This window comes from Larimichthys crocea, chromosome X, assembly GCF_000972845.2.
Source record: "Larimichthys crocea isolate SSNF chromosome X, L_crocea_2.0, whole genome shotgun sequence".
NCBI classification, from domain to species: Eukaryota; Metazoa; Chordata; class Actinopteri; family Sciaenidae; genus Larimichthys; species Larimichthys crocea.
This window is the reverse complement of record NC_040020.1, coordinates 27,349,547-27,363,564: the sequence shown is the minus strand read 5'-3', so window position 1 is coordinate 27,363,564 and position 14,018 is coordinate 27,349,547. Positions and strand designations below refer to the sequence as shown.

The 14,018-nt window shown below is 39.7% G+C and overlaps 1 protein-coding gene across 4 annotated transcripts in view; it reads left to right on the top strand.

Annotated features, from left to right (window-relative positions):
* The window catches only part of tll1 (tolloid-like 1), a 57,166-nt gene that overhangs the window by 40,327 nt on the left and 2,821 nt on the right, over positions 1–14,018 (top strand). For 2 of the 4 annotated variants that reach the window (XM_027283558.1, XM_019266526.2), the window contains 5 exons: positions 392–514; positions 4,896–5,021; positions 8,700–8,827; positions 12,612–12,825; positions 13,075–13,325. In XM_027283558.1, coding sequence (XP_027139359.1) covers positions 392–514; positions 4,896–5,021; positions 8,700–8,827; positions 12,612–12,825; positions 13,075–13,325 — 842 coding nt within the window. Of the gene's footprint in view, positions 1–391; positions 515–4,895; positions 5,022–8,699; positions 8,828–12,611; positions 12,826–13,074; positions 13,326–14,018 lie in introns of those variants that run through there. The other 2 variants (XR_003463049.1, XM_010749399.3) reach the window with 2 other exon arrangements.

Sequence of the window (14,018 nt, the reverse complement as noted above, 5' to 3'; positions counted from 1 at the left end):
CCCAAAAATGTTTTAAATGTAAATTACTAATGTGTTTTTAAATTAATTTAAATTTATTCTATTGTGTTAATTAATTATTCCTACAACATCCATCCTTAGCGACAACTACAGAGACAAGTAAAATGTTTCAGATTAGGGAAAGATTATTCGTGGTTAAATATCAACTGCTGGTTTTGTGTCTCCTGCCCACCTCCGCGGTGTGTTAATTTGTGCGCCTGTCTGCTTGCACGGTTATTAAGTATTTGTGGAAATAGCCATATGTGTGTGCATACCCCTGTGTTTTTCTGCCTGTGTACATGTGTTGTGTCCGTCTGTCATGCTGTGTCTCCTGAGCCTCCACCGGCTCTCAGGCCTCCTGCACCCACCCTGCGCTCTGCCCTCTCTCCCTCAGACAGGCTGGGTCTGTGTCAAGAGCGTATGTTTGTGTTTGAGTCATGCCAGGACATAAAGCGTGGCCGCTCTCCCGTTCGTGGCCATGTCAACAACAAGCTGGCAACCTCGTCAAAGGTCAGAGGTAACATGACCTCGTAGTCACCATCTCTGATTGGCTCCGGTCTACCGTGTGATGAGGGAATGGATGGATCCTGTTTTAATGACGTGGATCATTGTTGAATCTATTCTCCTCCAGAGGGAAACATGTGCTTTGTCCCGATTTCTTTTTAATTAGTAACTCCATACAAGTCAATCAGTCATTATAAACTAAACAAAATGTTACTGAAGCTTTGTTTTCTGAAGAGTTTAGTCTCCTGTAACGGTCTCATATGAACAGAAAAGTGTTTATTAAATATCAATTTAATTATTTTATAATACTTATTTAGTATACATTCTTCCAATTTTATATAATTTCCCTATTAATTACAGTGAGTACACACAAATTAATGTAGTGTACTGTTTTGTAGTAAGCTGTAGAAAAGCTTTTTTTTTATCATCTAATATGTTCCAGAAATGTCACAACTAACCACTATTTATTCAACAAATCAAGTTAGATTAAATTAAATTAGTATGTTGTATGGAATTGGGACACCACAATGATTCTCCAGTAAAAACACAACAAATATCCCCTTGTTGCCGTTGCAGGGATGAATTTGTTGAATGTTAACATTACATAATAACAAGTTTTAGGAAGTTGTCCTAAAGGAAAGATCCAAATTTCTCTTTACTTACTCTAACAACCTAAAAGGGAAATGGTGAAACTGATCCAAAAGGCAACTTCAATGTAACATTTTGGCCTCTTCGTCCTCTTTCAGAGGAAGTAAAGCTGTCAGCTGATCTCTTCAAAAAACAACTACCTGCAGAACACCTGGGATACGTAGTTAAACGATAACAACGATGGATAATGTGTGTGTGTGTGTGCGTGTGTTAAAAGTTGCTGTCTGAGTGCTCTGCTGTTGTCAGAAGTTTCCAAGGATAGCTTTTGGTTGGCAAAGATCCAGCAGCTTTAGGGAGGTCCCTTCGGCCTCCCACACACTACTAATCCATGTGAGAGTGCGTGTGCATGCATGTGTGTGTGTGCATGTGGACATTGTGTGCTTGACCCGAAGAAATCTACAATGAACACTGCGTAGCATCAACTGCAAAGCTTCTTAGCCTGTGATAGGGTGAGACTGAGCCCACAATAGCACCATAATACCACATCAGACACAGACAAACACACACACACAGCGAGAGGAGAGAGAGAGAGAGAGAGCGAGGAGGATTTAGTGGTTTCATTAAAAGCAGATCTAGTTTGATTCACAAGCTCTTGAGTTGAGGTGAGACTCGGCGTCTGTGTCTAATCTCACATCTCTTTATAGGAATCAGTCTCTCACTTATGATCACAAATGTCTCCCACACTCTCCCGGTACATGCTCCGTCTTCCTGTGCAGTCATTTGTAAATCCTCACCCCTCTGTTTCTGTCTCTGACACCGTCACTGTTGTCAGTGTGGCAGCCCCCTAACACACACAGAGACGCACACAGCGAGTCTTCACTGCTCTTTCCACCTCTACCCTGTGAGCCGCTCTGTTCCACCAGTGTTCAGCTTCACTAAAGCGCCTTTGTCATCACCCAGTGATACTGAAGAGAAGCTGTGTGGTTAGAAGAAGCCACAAATGAAAGGATGAGGGGGGAAAAATTAGCAAAAAGCGAGAAAACAATTAATTTGTGCCGGTCCTTTTAGTTTTTGTTCTACAGATATTTGAGCCTCATAACAAGCAGCAGCCTGCCAGTGAGTCAGTCATTATAAACTCATACTGTGCAATCAACACTGAGAAGGTTTACAGAGAACTTTATTTCAATACTTGTGGTGAAGACCTGTAAGGCTGAATTTGGAAATATTCATAAAACATTTGGGAATACATCTGTAAGTCTTTGAATATTTCACCCACTGTAAACATCAAATAAATTCAATGATGGCATGACTAGCTTGTCAACACAAACTAATCCAGAATATATATGATAGTATCAGACAGAGCGGAATAAGATTTTAACAAGCGTAAAGCTACTTGTGGCAAAGCAAAGGAGGAAACAGTAAATACACATATCTGTTTTCTTTCTCAGCGTTAGCTGCAAAGATCAACACCACACATTTCTGTGATAAATCTGAAGTTAAGCTAAGCTTATTGTAGCACAAAGACTGAAAACAGGGGAAACAGCTGTCTCTGTCCAAATGTAACACATCTAAAGCTCATTAATTAAAACTTGTCCTCCTGCTCTCTGTTAGTATAGGCTCCAGCCCCCCACGACCCTGATAAGGAGGAGGAGGAGGCAGTTACAGAAAATGGAGGGTGTTTCGTTAGTTTAGTTTATGCAAAAATAATAATAAATAGTTGTTTTTATGTTGTATTTCTTGGCCAGGCATAGTGATTTCCTGTTATCTTGTGATCACTGCAGGTAGACGTTTATCAGACGTGCTGATAGGGGGATTTCTTTTTCCTTTGGAAATCCAGGCTTATGCTAAACTAAGCTCACTGGCTGCTGGATATAACTTCATATTTACAGACTTCAGAGTGATGTTGATCTTCTCATTTAACTTTTTGTAAGGAACTAGTTTCTTGAACCGTATCTGTAAAAAGTTTTTCAGCTGCAGCTAAACTGACTGAATCATTTCATTTTTATGTTTTTTAATGCTATGTTTTACACTTTTCTGACTAATTTAACCCTGAAACACTGCAATCTATAATCACTTATGGTAATGAGTTATTTTTTTTAGCCTAATTAGGTTTTAATTAGCCAAAACGATCAAATATATACAGCAGCGAGGCATTCAAGAAAATCAGTTCTCCTTGTTTGTATGCAAATTTATGGAACAAAAATCTAATCAAATTATTTATTAGGGGAGGATTTGTGGTCTAGATTTAGGCGTCACCATGACAACGTAATGGCCCACATACCCTACCATGTACCGGGTGGACATGAAAATCACAGAGAAGTAGGTCTCCAGTATCTCTCCGAACGCTTACAAGATCCAAACGTGATGACAGAAGCTCTCGTCACACATTTTACAATTTCTCTTCAGTTGGCTGAGTGAACGATTCAGACTGACATAGCTGCAGTGGTCTGGCCTCGAGGAGAGCGCAACTGATCTGAAAACTGTTACGGTCAGTGACGTATTAGAGCCAGGATCAGAGGTTGACCACAAAGCAGTCATAACCAAAGAGCAGCACAAAGACAGTTTTACAGGCCAACAAAACCACACACTAACTAACTAACTTACTAACTAATTTAACCCTTTGTAGCCCTCTGTTGTCGCCTTAATGCTAACTTTCTCAATGGTTTCTTTTCATTATACTTTCCTTCCCTCTGAACTTTCTTTTGGAAAACTTTAGATCTGTATTTCAAAACAGTTGTTCTGCAGCCAATATTTAAAGCTGTGATGACCCAACTTAATTCACCCTTTGCTAGGCCCCATCCCCCTTTAGTTACTGTTGCTGCACTTGTCATGCTTTCTATCGTAGCACACCACATATATAGTGAGAACCCTGTCAAGGATCTTAAATACGTATTTGATGACTACATACATGATTTAATGCTAACAGATTGGAGCTAAAGCTACATGTCCTCTGCAAAAATAATTAGCATCCTCAGTATGTAGAAGACACAGCATTGTTGTTACATTGCAGATCTATTTATGTGTTTAATTCTTCCTTGTAAAAGAAAATACTTCAGGGATGTGGATTAACCAAAGAGTTCGGGAAAAGCATCACAAATCATCAATGATCCAATAAAGTGCACAGCTGCTAACACTGATATAAAGCAGTATACAGGACCAGTTTCCACACTGTGGGTTATATCGAACAGTGGATGTGTCCGTTCTGAACCGGGCTTTGTTTCATGTAATCCCACAAGTAGCACTCAGTTACTACTTTTTGTAGTGAGGTAGTTACTGATAAACACTTTTACCTATTCATTATTACTTTTTTGCTCTTGTGTTTTTGGTTTAGGAAATGCTAAAATCCAAAGCTCGACAGGCCTCATGTGCTCAGAAACAGCTGCAAAGCTGTGACTGGGGTTAAGCACACTGTCCACCATCTCTCTTTGCTTTGAATCTCAGCCCTGTAATAAAAACTTTAACTTGACAGGTGAATAATAAACAGTATCATGCAGTCTTACAGATGTTCTAGGTGTCCATGTTTGCCTAGAATGACTGCTAGATATTTATGTCTATGTTTGTCTTGTTGTTTGTACCTTTTTTGTGAACCTCACCTTCCTAGTTTGATTTGATTTCCGTCTGGTCTTCTCATTTTATCACTGTTCTCTTGTTGTCTTATCATTTCTTTTCTTTTTCCAAACTCTCCTCCCTTTCCTTAAGGTCTCATCCTTCCACTCCTTTCCCCTGCTTGACCTCTTGCTTCCCTCCACCCCCGTCTTTTTTGCTGTCTCCACATGAGTGATGTGTTGCATGTGTATCTCTCACAGACAAAGATGAGTGCAGCAAGGACAACGGCGGCTGCCAGCACGAGTGCATCAACACAGTGGGCTCTTACGTTTGTCAGTGTCGCCATGGCTTTATACTGCATGAGAACAAACATGACTGTAAGGAAGGTGGGTTTCACGTACATTCACATCAGCACACACACTGGCATAAAAACATTGGACCACACATGCACGTGTTGCCACATTCACACAAGCATGTGCTTATTCACAAGAACAGTCACCGTCATACATCATATTACTCTGTTTATCCACATCAGAGTCCACCTGACAACAGACTGGCTCTTTCCATTTGAGAAGTGTTTTCTAAGCATACATACATTTCCACACTTGGAGCCTGCAAGCAGAGCTGTAGAGTTGAGGTTTAAGACATGTGACTTGGACATGTGTTACATGAAGTGACATAAATGAAGGCTAGAGACATGACCTTGACTTTGAAACTTCAAAACATTCAAGTCTCAAGCTTCTAAGCGAGAGCAAGAAAGTTTTTAAAAACATTGGACAAAATGACTCATAACCAACTCTTGACACAGTATAGAAGAAACATGTTCAAATGCTGTGTAACTGTAATGTTTGATCTAAACCTAGACCTGAGATTTGACTTCGACTTGTTCTTAAGGACGTGAAACTTACTTTGTTGAACTTGAGACTTGACTTGAATTTAAAGGACCTGAGATTTACTTTGAAAGATTTGACACTTGACTAGTTCCTAAAAGACTTAAATAGAACTGGACCTGAAAAACCTAAAACCAATGCTGGTTGTTACTCACCATAGCTCTGTTTAAGAAGACTTGGACCTGTCTTAAATAACTTGCATTTGAGTAACCCCAGGTTGCAGGTCATCTCTTTTCACTGAAACTTGACTTGGACCTGTTATTTAGGACGTGAGACTTGACTTGGACTTGTCCCAAATGACTCAAACTGAACTAACCCCTAAAGACTTGAACATAGCTCTGGTTGCTGAGACTTAAAAGACTTAAGACCTACTCTGGAAGACTCAGATGATATATTTGACTTAGTCTTACACTAAAGAACTTGAGATTTACTTTGAAAGAGTTGCTTGGCTTGAGCTTGCCCTAAAGGAATCAAGACTTTCTCTGAAAGACTCAAGATGATATCTGAAAGACTTGAGACTTGACTTGGACTTATCTTAACTTGCTTGACTTGGTTCATAGTAACTACAGCAGCTATATCCTATCCTACCTAGCTTTTATTTGTGACATGTTAGCAGTCTGTGGTCCGGGGTCGGCCTGTGTTAACACTTACTATGAACGACTTGAGACTTAACTTAAACTTTACTTAAAAACAGCTCTGCCTGCAAGTGACCGTTTGTGTATCAGGTTTCAAATTTCACTTTGACAAAAAACAAACATTATTTCCTTAAAACCTATGAGCAGATTCCCATGTATACACACACACACACGCACAACTGTTGAATTGACATATTATACTCGGCTCTTTGAAGTTGAACTTTTGAACGTGTGCACACACACCACATCAATACACACATACACACCTCACTAAAGGCTCCCTGTGCTGCTCATAAAAACACTCATGTTTCAAACATCTGGGAGCCTGAAAGTTTCACATGTAGCGCCGTCTTCCTGTGTGTATATGTGTGTGTGTTGGTGTGTACATTAGACGAGCTTGACCCAGTAACCTGGTAAAGTCATGTAAACCCATAGTCCCATCACACAGACACAATCTTTGTGTGGACACTGTATAAGTGTGGAAGTATCAGCATGTGATGGACATTTGGATAGCCTGACATGTTGTGTAATATAAAAATCATCTTTTAGTGGTGATAGCAGTCACCTGCCGGCTGTGTGTGACACTATGAGCCATCAGCAGTGGAAAGCTGTACTCTTCATGCTCTTAGGGATTACATTTAAACTGTTATTTTACTAGTGATGCTGTACAATATTTCCTGTTAACCACTTGATAATGTGAATGCTGCTATGTCAGACGACACAGTTATCAGAGCTTAAATCTGTATCATGTCAACAGCTAGACGTTTTGTTTTGTGACAACAGAGTGTGTTGAATAATATGACGCCTGTATTTAATACTTACGTTACATTTTTACACTGTTCTTGTAAACTCATCCATCTCATTCTGTACATGGGTTCAGTTTGTCTGACTCTATAAATAAAAACCGTCACTCTGGAATACATCTTGTTGTCTTGTGCATGCCTCCTACCTCCTACCATCACCTTCATTAATCCATGACATTCATGTAACTCGCACCATAGACACACATGCAATCAGACACACACAAAAGCCATGTGTGGCTGTGACGCCTGCAGTTTCTGGTCCATTTTTTAAGAGGTGCAAACTCTCCAGGAGGAAAACAGTTGGCAACTTTAACCAGAAAGAGTTGCTTCACAGTTGTTAGCATGCCACATTGATAATAGCCCTCAGTGGATGTGTTGCGTGTCATGAAATGCAATATTAGAGTCAGTTGCCCATCAGTGACAGCCATCAGTGATGCTGCATTTCAAAGTGAATTCTATTTTGAATTTTGTTGCTATTGCTCAACAATACTAAGCAATAACAGAGACAATAGATGGAAAATAACCTTTTTGTGCATTTACAGCAATATTTATCTACGCCCCCGTAGACATGAAAATTGTTATTTACTAAATTCCTTGTAATATTACAATGCTGTAAACTATTTCCTGATGATTTGATGTTGTGAAACTTCTTTGCTGCTACGTCAGACAACAATTATGGTGTTAACTGCTATCAGAGCTTAAATCTGTATCATGTCAGTAGGTAGACTTTTTTTTATGCTCACGGTGTGGTGGTCTGATGTGACAATTAAAATTAAATGTCAGTGAACAACTGAGGCTGCATTTCAAAGTGGATTCTTCTTTTAGTGGAATTATGTTGCTATTGCTCGGCAGTGCAAAGTCTGGAAGTAACTAACAAAGCAATAATGGAGCAGCTGGCAACAGAGAGTCTTTTCGCCAACTTTTTGTGCATTTACAGCAATATTTATTAATTTGTCCTCTCCCTGTTTCTGTAACATAATGCAGGTCCCAGATTATTATTATTTTTCTTATGAAAACTATTTTTTGTTGCTTTGGAGAAGATCCCAGCAAGAGGTGAAGATCAGCCTTCAATTAGGTTGAGATCTGATGACTGTGAAGAAGACATAATCTCATCAAATCAATGATTGAAACATCTGAATTTGCTTTGTTTCTCTATTAATTTATTCTGGGTTTTTCTTTAATTATTCACTTGGTAAACACTTCCAGAATGGATCCTGAATCCTAAATGTGAATTGATTCAATTTGCTGTACACATTAACAGTGTACGACCTTTAACTGTGGCCTACTAGGAACATATTTTTAAGCTCAGTGCTTAGATCCAATTCTACACATGCTGTCTTTTTATCCATCCATTTGATGAATATCCAATTAACAAGAACCCTGATTTTAGAAAGCTGTGTTTATGATGTGTACTGTGTGTCTGAATGTAACTAGGTAGGTAACTGTAGGTAATGCATGACTTGTTCTACTTGTTCTTTGTGTACTATATTCCATCAATGCAAAGTGCAGAAGTCTTACTGTAGCAGTGTTTATTTAACCATGCGTGCATGCGTTCCTGTGAAATTCACACTGAACTTGTCATCAGGATGTGTTTCTTTGAAATCGTTTCTCTCTCTTTTGGTTCTCTGGTTTCTCTCCTTCCTGTTCCCTTTCCATTTCCTCTGACCTTTTCCTCTGCAGCCATGATTTTAACTTCCTCTCTGTGTGTGTGCTTACGTGTGTTTGTGTGTGTCCAGCTGAATGTGAGCATAAGATCCACAGCCCTAGTGGGACCCTGAGCAGCCCCAACTGGCCAGACAAGTATCCTAGCCGTAAGGAGTGCACCTGGGACATCACAGCCACGCCAGGACACAGAGTCAAGATAGTAAGTGTGCAGAAATCATGCAGATTTTGGAGCTTGTGAAGGATTTTTCATCCATTCTTTAAACCCTTTAGCATTATTGGCCTTCTTCCCGTCCTTATAACAATACATTATTCTGTCTGTGGTGTCATAACATATGTAAAAGCCTCAGGCTGCTCTCCCCCTTCTTGCTTGATCTCTCTTCCCCATGTTCCACTTATGAAACCGAAATGTGAATGGGGGAGAAAGTGCACGTTTGTATATTCGGGCTAACTGCAAGCGTGTGCTCATGCGTTAGAAAGAGGCTTTGGGCAGTAGCCATCTGTGTCCTTGTGTCTTTCTGTGTGTGTGTTCAGTGCATTTAGCTTGCATGTGCATCCACATGCATGCATTTGTGCATGTAAGCATTTCTGTGTCACCACAGATAGTCGTCTTCAGATTCTTTTCAGATCCATTGTGACTGCAGATGTATGCATTTAGGAGTAATATTGTGTGTGTGAGAGAGAGAGAGAGAGAAGTGATATTAGCGATGACTTCGATGTTGGCGTTAACCATCAAACAGCTCTTTGAAGAAGTGAGGACCGGGTTAGGGTCATCACTCATCACTCTAGTGCTATAAATACTACGATACTTCTGCTTTTTACCAGCACGGAGACCAGCTGAAATACAAACTGCATTATTCGGCTACTCGCATGTATATTTTATATGCAGACGGAGGATTATAATGTACATGTAGGCTACCAGTGGACAGAGGACAATCTGTGGTCGACATCTATTTTCGAGAACTTCAACAACAAAAACAATCCTTTTTGTCTAACCACTTATCGTCATCAGAGTCACCTACGGGCAATTTAGAGTCTCCAATTAACCAGCATGTCTTTGGACGATGGGAGTACCCGGAGAGAACCCACACAGACATGGGAAAACATGCACAAACTCCACACAGAAAGGCCCCAGCCGAGATTCTGCACCATCATGCCGTGAAACATAAACAATACATAACACAATATCTAAACATGGCATCTCTTGAGAAGGTTACTTTGTTAATGTTTAGATCAGGACAGAAAAAGCAGCAGTTGCAACAAAGTTCTGTTACTTTCTCTTCAAAACTTTCTGCCACTATTATTTGTTTTTCGAGTCAGCAGCTGCTCCCGCTTTGTGCTTTATTACATCTTGTAACATTAATTTCTGAGGATGCATGTAAGCAACCTCTGCAGGAGGAGGAAATTGCCCAAACTCATTGGCTTTGGAGGGAAAGCCTATTTCCACTAGTGATAAATCTTCATGATAAAATTTTTATTTCTTTGTCACATAACACAAAGAAAAGTGGCAAATCCTCCCATTAGAGAAACTGGAACTGACTGATGTTGATATTTAAGCTTGAAAAATTACATAATTTTTTTCTGTCAGTCAACTAATCAATTAACCAGGATAAAACATGTGTATATCTCAACCCTGGAACTCAAATTGGTCCTCACAGAAATACAAATAGAGGCGCACACATGCTCACATTCACACAGCTTGCTTCAGATAATCCTCCTCCACTCATGCTCCCAAATATGACACATACACACAAACACCCATTCCCGGTCTAGGCACACAGTCAAACGCTCTCACACACACACACACACACACACACACACACACACACACACACTGGATTTGGCTCTTCACCTCACTTCCACTCTGCAGCCACATGCTGAGCTCGCTGCATGTTTTCAAAATTGTCATCAACTGTCATTTAGTTTCGATAATCTCTTATTATCGCTTACGTAACTGAAAGCACAAATAACATCATCAGCTATCGTGACACATTTTGCACCTGTTTTGAGTGTCTGACTACATGTGACTTACACACAAATACACACAAATTGGGAAATTTGTCCTTGTGTGTGTTGAGATTAACAGAGGTGCTTTTTATATCCAGTGTAATGACATCACAGCGAGATAAATTTAATACTAGACATCTGAGCGTAGACATGAAGGTCATTCTGTTATTGCTTCTTCACTCGCACATAAACTTTCGCACACTTTACACTCTCTCGGGAGTAGTAAACATATCCACAAACCAACAGATGAATGTTTCTCAGCCGAGCTACAGTCTGAAACATCTGGAAGCCATCACGACCTCAACAATCTCTCAGTAACGGCGTCCTCGCATCGGCCCACCTTCACTCTCTCTTTCCGTCTGGTTTGTTAAAAATCAATTCAGTGTGGTGTTTGTGGTGGCGTGATGGAGCACAGTTCAGGACACAATCAAAGAGGTGTGTGACTGTGTGTGGGAGAGAGGCCTGCAAGGTGTTATGACTCAGCTCACGGTGACTTGATTAGATTATGAATCGTGACAGTGTGTACATGCATGTCGGTGTGTAAGCAACGTGTAGGCAAAGAAGAAGGAAGCAGAGACTCTGCTCTGTAGTGTTTTAGAATATGCAAATATATTATAATGTACAGTTTTAAACAGTTTTAAAGGTGTGCAACACTGACGAAGAAGAGAAGACAGACTGAAGAATTATTTACAGCATTCTCAGCCACCTCAACCAATATTTTAGCAATCAGTTTACATATTAGTGACAGAAAGTTGTGTTATTTTGGTTAAAGTGGCTATAATATTTATAGTATATCCATTTATATTACTGGAAAACTTCAATTATTAGCTCAGGCTTTTATTTTGCCTTTATTTGGAGCTGACTTTTAATTGCTTTTGTACAAAACCCTTGCGCAACAAACATAGGAAATATTATCAAACAAATTTATCAAATCAAACAAATTTAAACTAGTATGACTATTTCTTGTATAAAAGTTAGGCTATCGAGGCTAATAATAAATTATTGAGCTCAGAAAGACATTTGTCAAAACATGTAGCACGTAAAAGGTGCTCTGCTTTTATTTAAGGTTTAATGTATCAATGAAACACATTGATTATTTGTACCTTTATAGCATCCTTGTTACTCCGGTTCGAGCTCACCGCTCTCATTTTCGTCCTTTTGGTCACACCAAAGCTCTAAAAACTCACTGTATGACTGATCGACAAACTAAGTGACTAGGTGACTTCGCCATCCAGCTTCATGAACTCAGAGACACGCTGAAGGAAATGACTCATACATCACAACAAAGGCTCTGACAAAGGATACACTCTTTGTCATTAATTTCTTTCTAATGTCCTCTTCTCCTCTCTCCTTTTCACTCTGACTTTCATTTCTCTCTTTCTTTGTAGCTTTGTTGTAATTCCTGTGTGAGGAAACATCACCAAACCAAACCCGCAAAACTAAAATGCTTTAATGCACAAAATGGGGAGAAAGCCACAGATCATCCAGTACAGACAGAGCTAAGTTCAGAGTTTACTGCAGCAGAAGCAGAGTTGGGATTTCTGGCAGAATTTCACCTTCTTCCATTTTACCTCTTACTTTATAGCCACATATGGACGCTACACGTATGGACACTTGTAGTTTCAAAGAGTTAGTTTACCCAAATTTTATAAATGAACAAAAAACAAGCATTTCTAACGACACAGATAGTTTTAAGGTTTTGAGTTCTCTGCCACTGAGATTTCTGCCATCTTCTTGATACAATGGAGGTCAACACAGATTCATTTGTGGTGCTCAGAGCATTAAAAAAAATGCAACACTGTCCCAGTTATTCTGGATAATCGAGGGATCCCAGCTTCAGAAGTTTTCACTTGAACTACTTTCTAACAAAGAAATAGTCCCAATGAAAACTGTGGACAGCAAAGTCAACGATTAATGTTTCAGCAGCCGCTCATATCTTACTCAGTAACCATTCACCCTCTCTGCTTTTACCTTTCCAGACCTTCAATGAATTCGAAATTGAGCAGCACCAGGAATGTGCGTATGACCATCTGGAGGCCTTTGATGGTGACAGTGACACAGCAGCCATCTTGGGTCGATTGTGTGGCAGTAAGATCCCGGAGCAGTTGGTCTCCACCAGCAACAAGATGTACCTCCGCTTCATTTCTGACGCCTCAGTACAAAGGAAGGGCTTTCAAGCTACACACTCTACAGGTGTGTGTCTGTGTGGAAGTGTTTACGTGTGTTAGCAGGTGTGACACTGTGTGAGTTTTTTTGTCTGCATAGAGCATCATTCAGCATCTTCTCAAGTTTGAGTAGTTTTTATAAGAGCAACATCTCCCTCTAGTGGTTCACATCAGCACACGCATGATGAAATAATTCATAAAGTCACACTCAGTTGTGGACTACACAAAATATACAAGAAACCTTATCTTACTGATTAAAAATGCTGTGTCTCTGCAGAGTGTGGAGGCCGCCTGAAGGCTGAAGTTCGTCAGAAGAACCTCTACTCTCACTCCCAGTTTGGAGACAATAATTATCCGGGTCACACTGACTGTGAATGGCTGCTGACAGCTGAACAGGGCTACGGCATCGAGCTGAGCTTCATTACATTTGAGGTGGAGGAGGAGGCTGACTGTGGTTATGACTACATTGAGCTGTACAATGGGTACGACGCCAACTCACATCGACTTGGGCGCTTCTGTGGTTCAGGGGTAAGATTTGAAGCTCTTATCAAAGACTAATTTTTCATCTTTGATGCCATTGTTGAAGGACTACACCAATGGTTTGACTCCTAACTACAATTTTTATCTATTTTTCTGACTGTATTCAGCCATTAGTTTTCATTTATTTACATTTGGCATGAAGGTCTGGACACTGGATGACATATTTTACTGCTATAGCTGTAAACTCACTAGATCACCAAATGTGTATTACTCTGCAAATTAATTTACCCCCCAACAAATGCATTATTTAGTCCTGTTTAGGTAAGTTTTACCAAAAACTACAGTGTCCAGCTGTTTTAAGACTTTACTGAATGAAATGATTTGCAAACCAATGGGCTTGTGGCTCAGAGCCACAGACAGCGGAGGGAAGGCAGAAAGTATTGAGGACACACAGTGTTGGTTCTAGTCCTTACAATTGGTTGAAAATCTGTAAAACTATAGAATAATGTTGCTCTTTTATTTAACTACAAATGTTCACACATTAATTTCCATTTGGAATCAGCTGAACTTTCTTTGCTTGAATCAGCTTTTTTTTTGTATTATGTTCGTCTTTGTAAAGCTACTTTGTTTTGCTACATTTTTAAAATATTTATATTTATCAAACTATGGCTTTGAAAAATTATGTTTTTGTGTATGTGTACTGAAATTCAGCCATGTTGTGATTGCCTTCATATTCTGAAC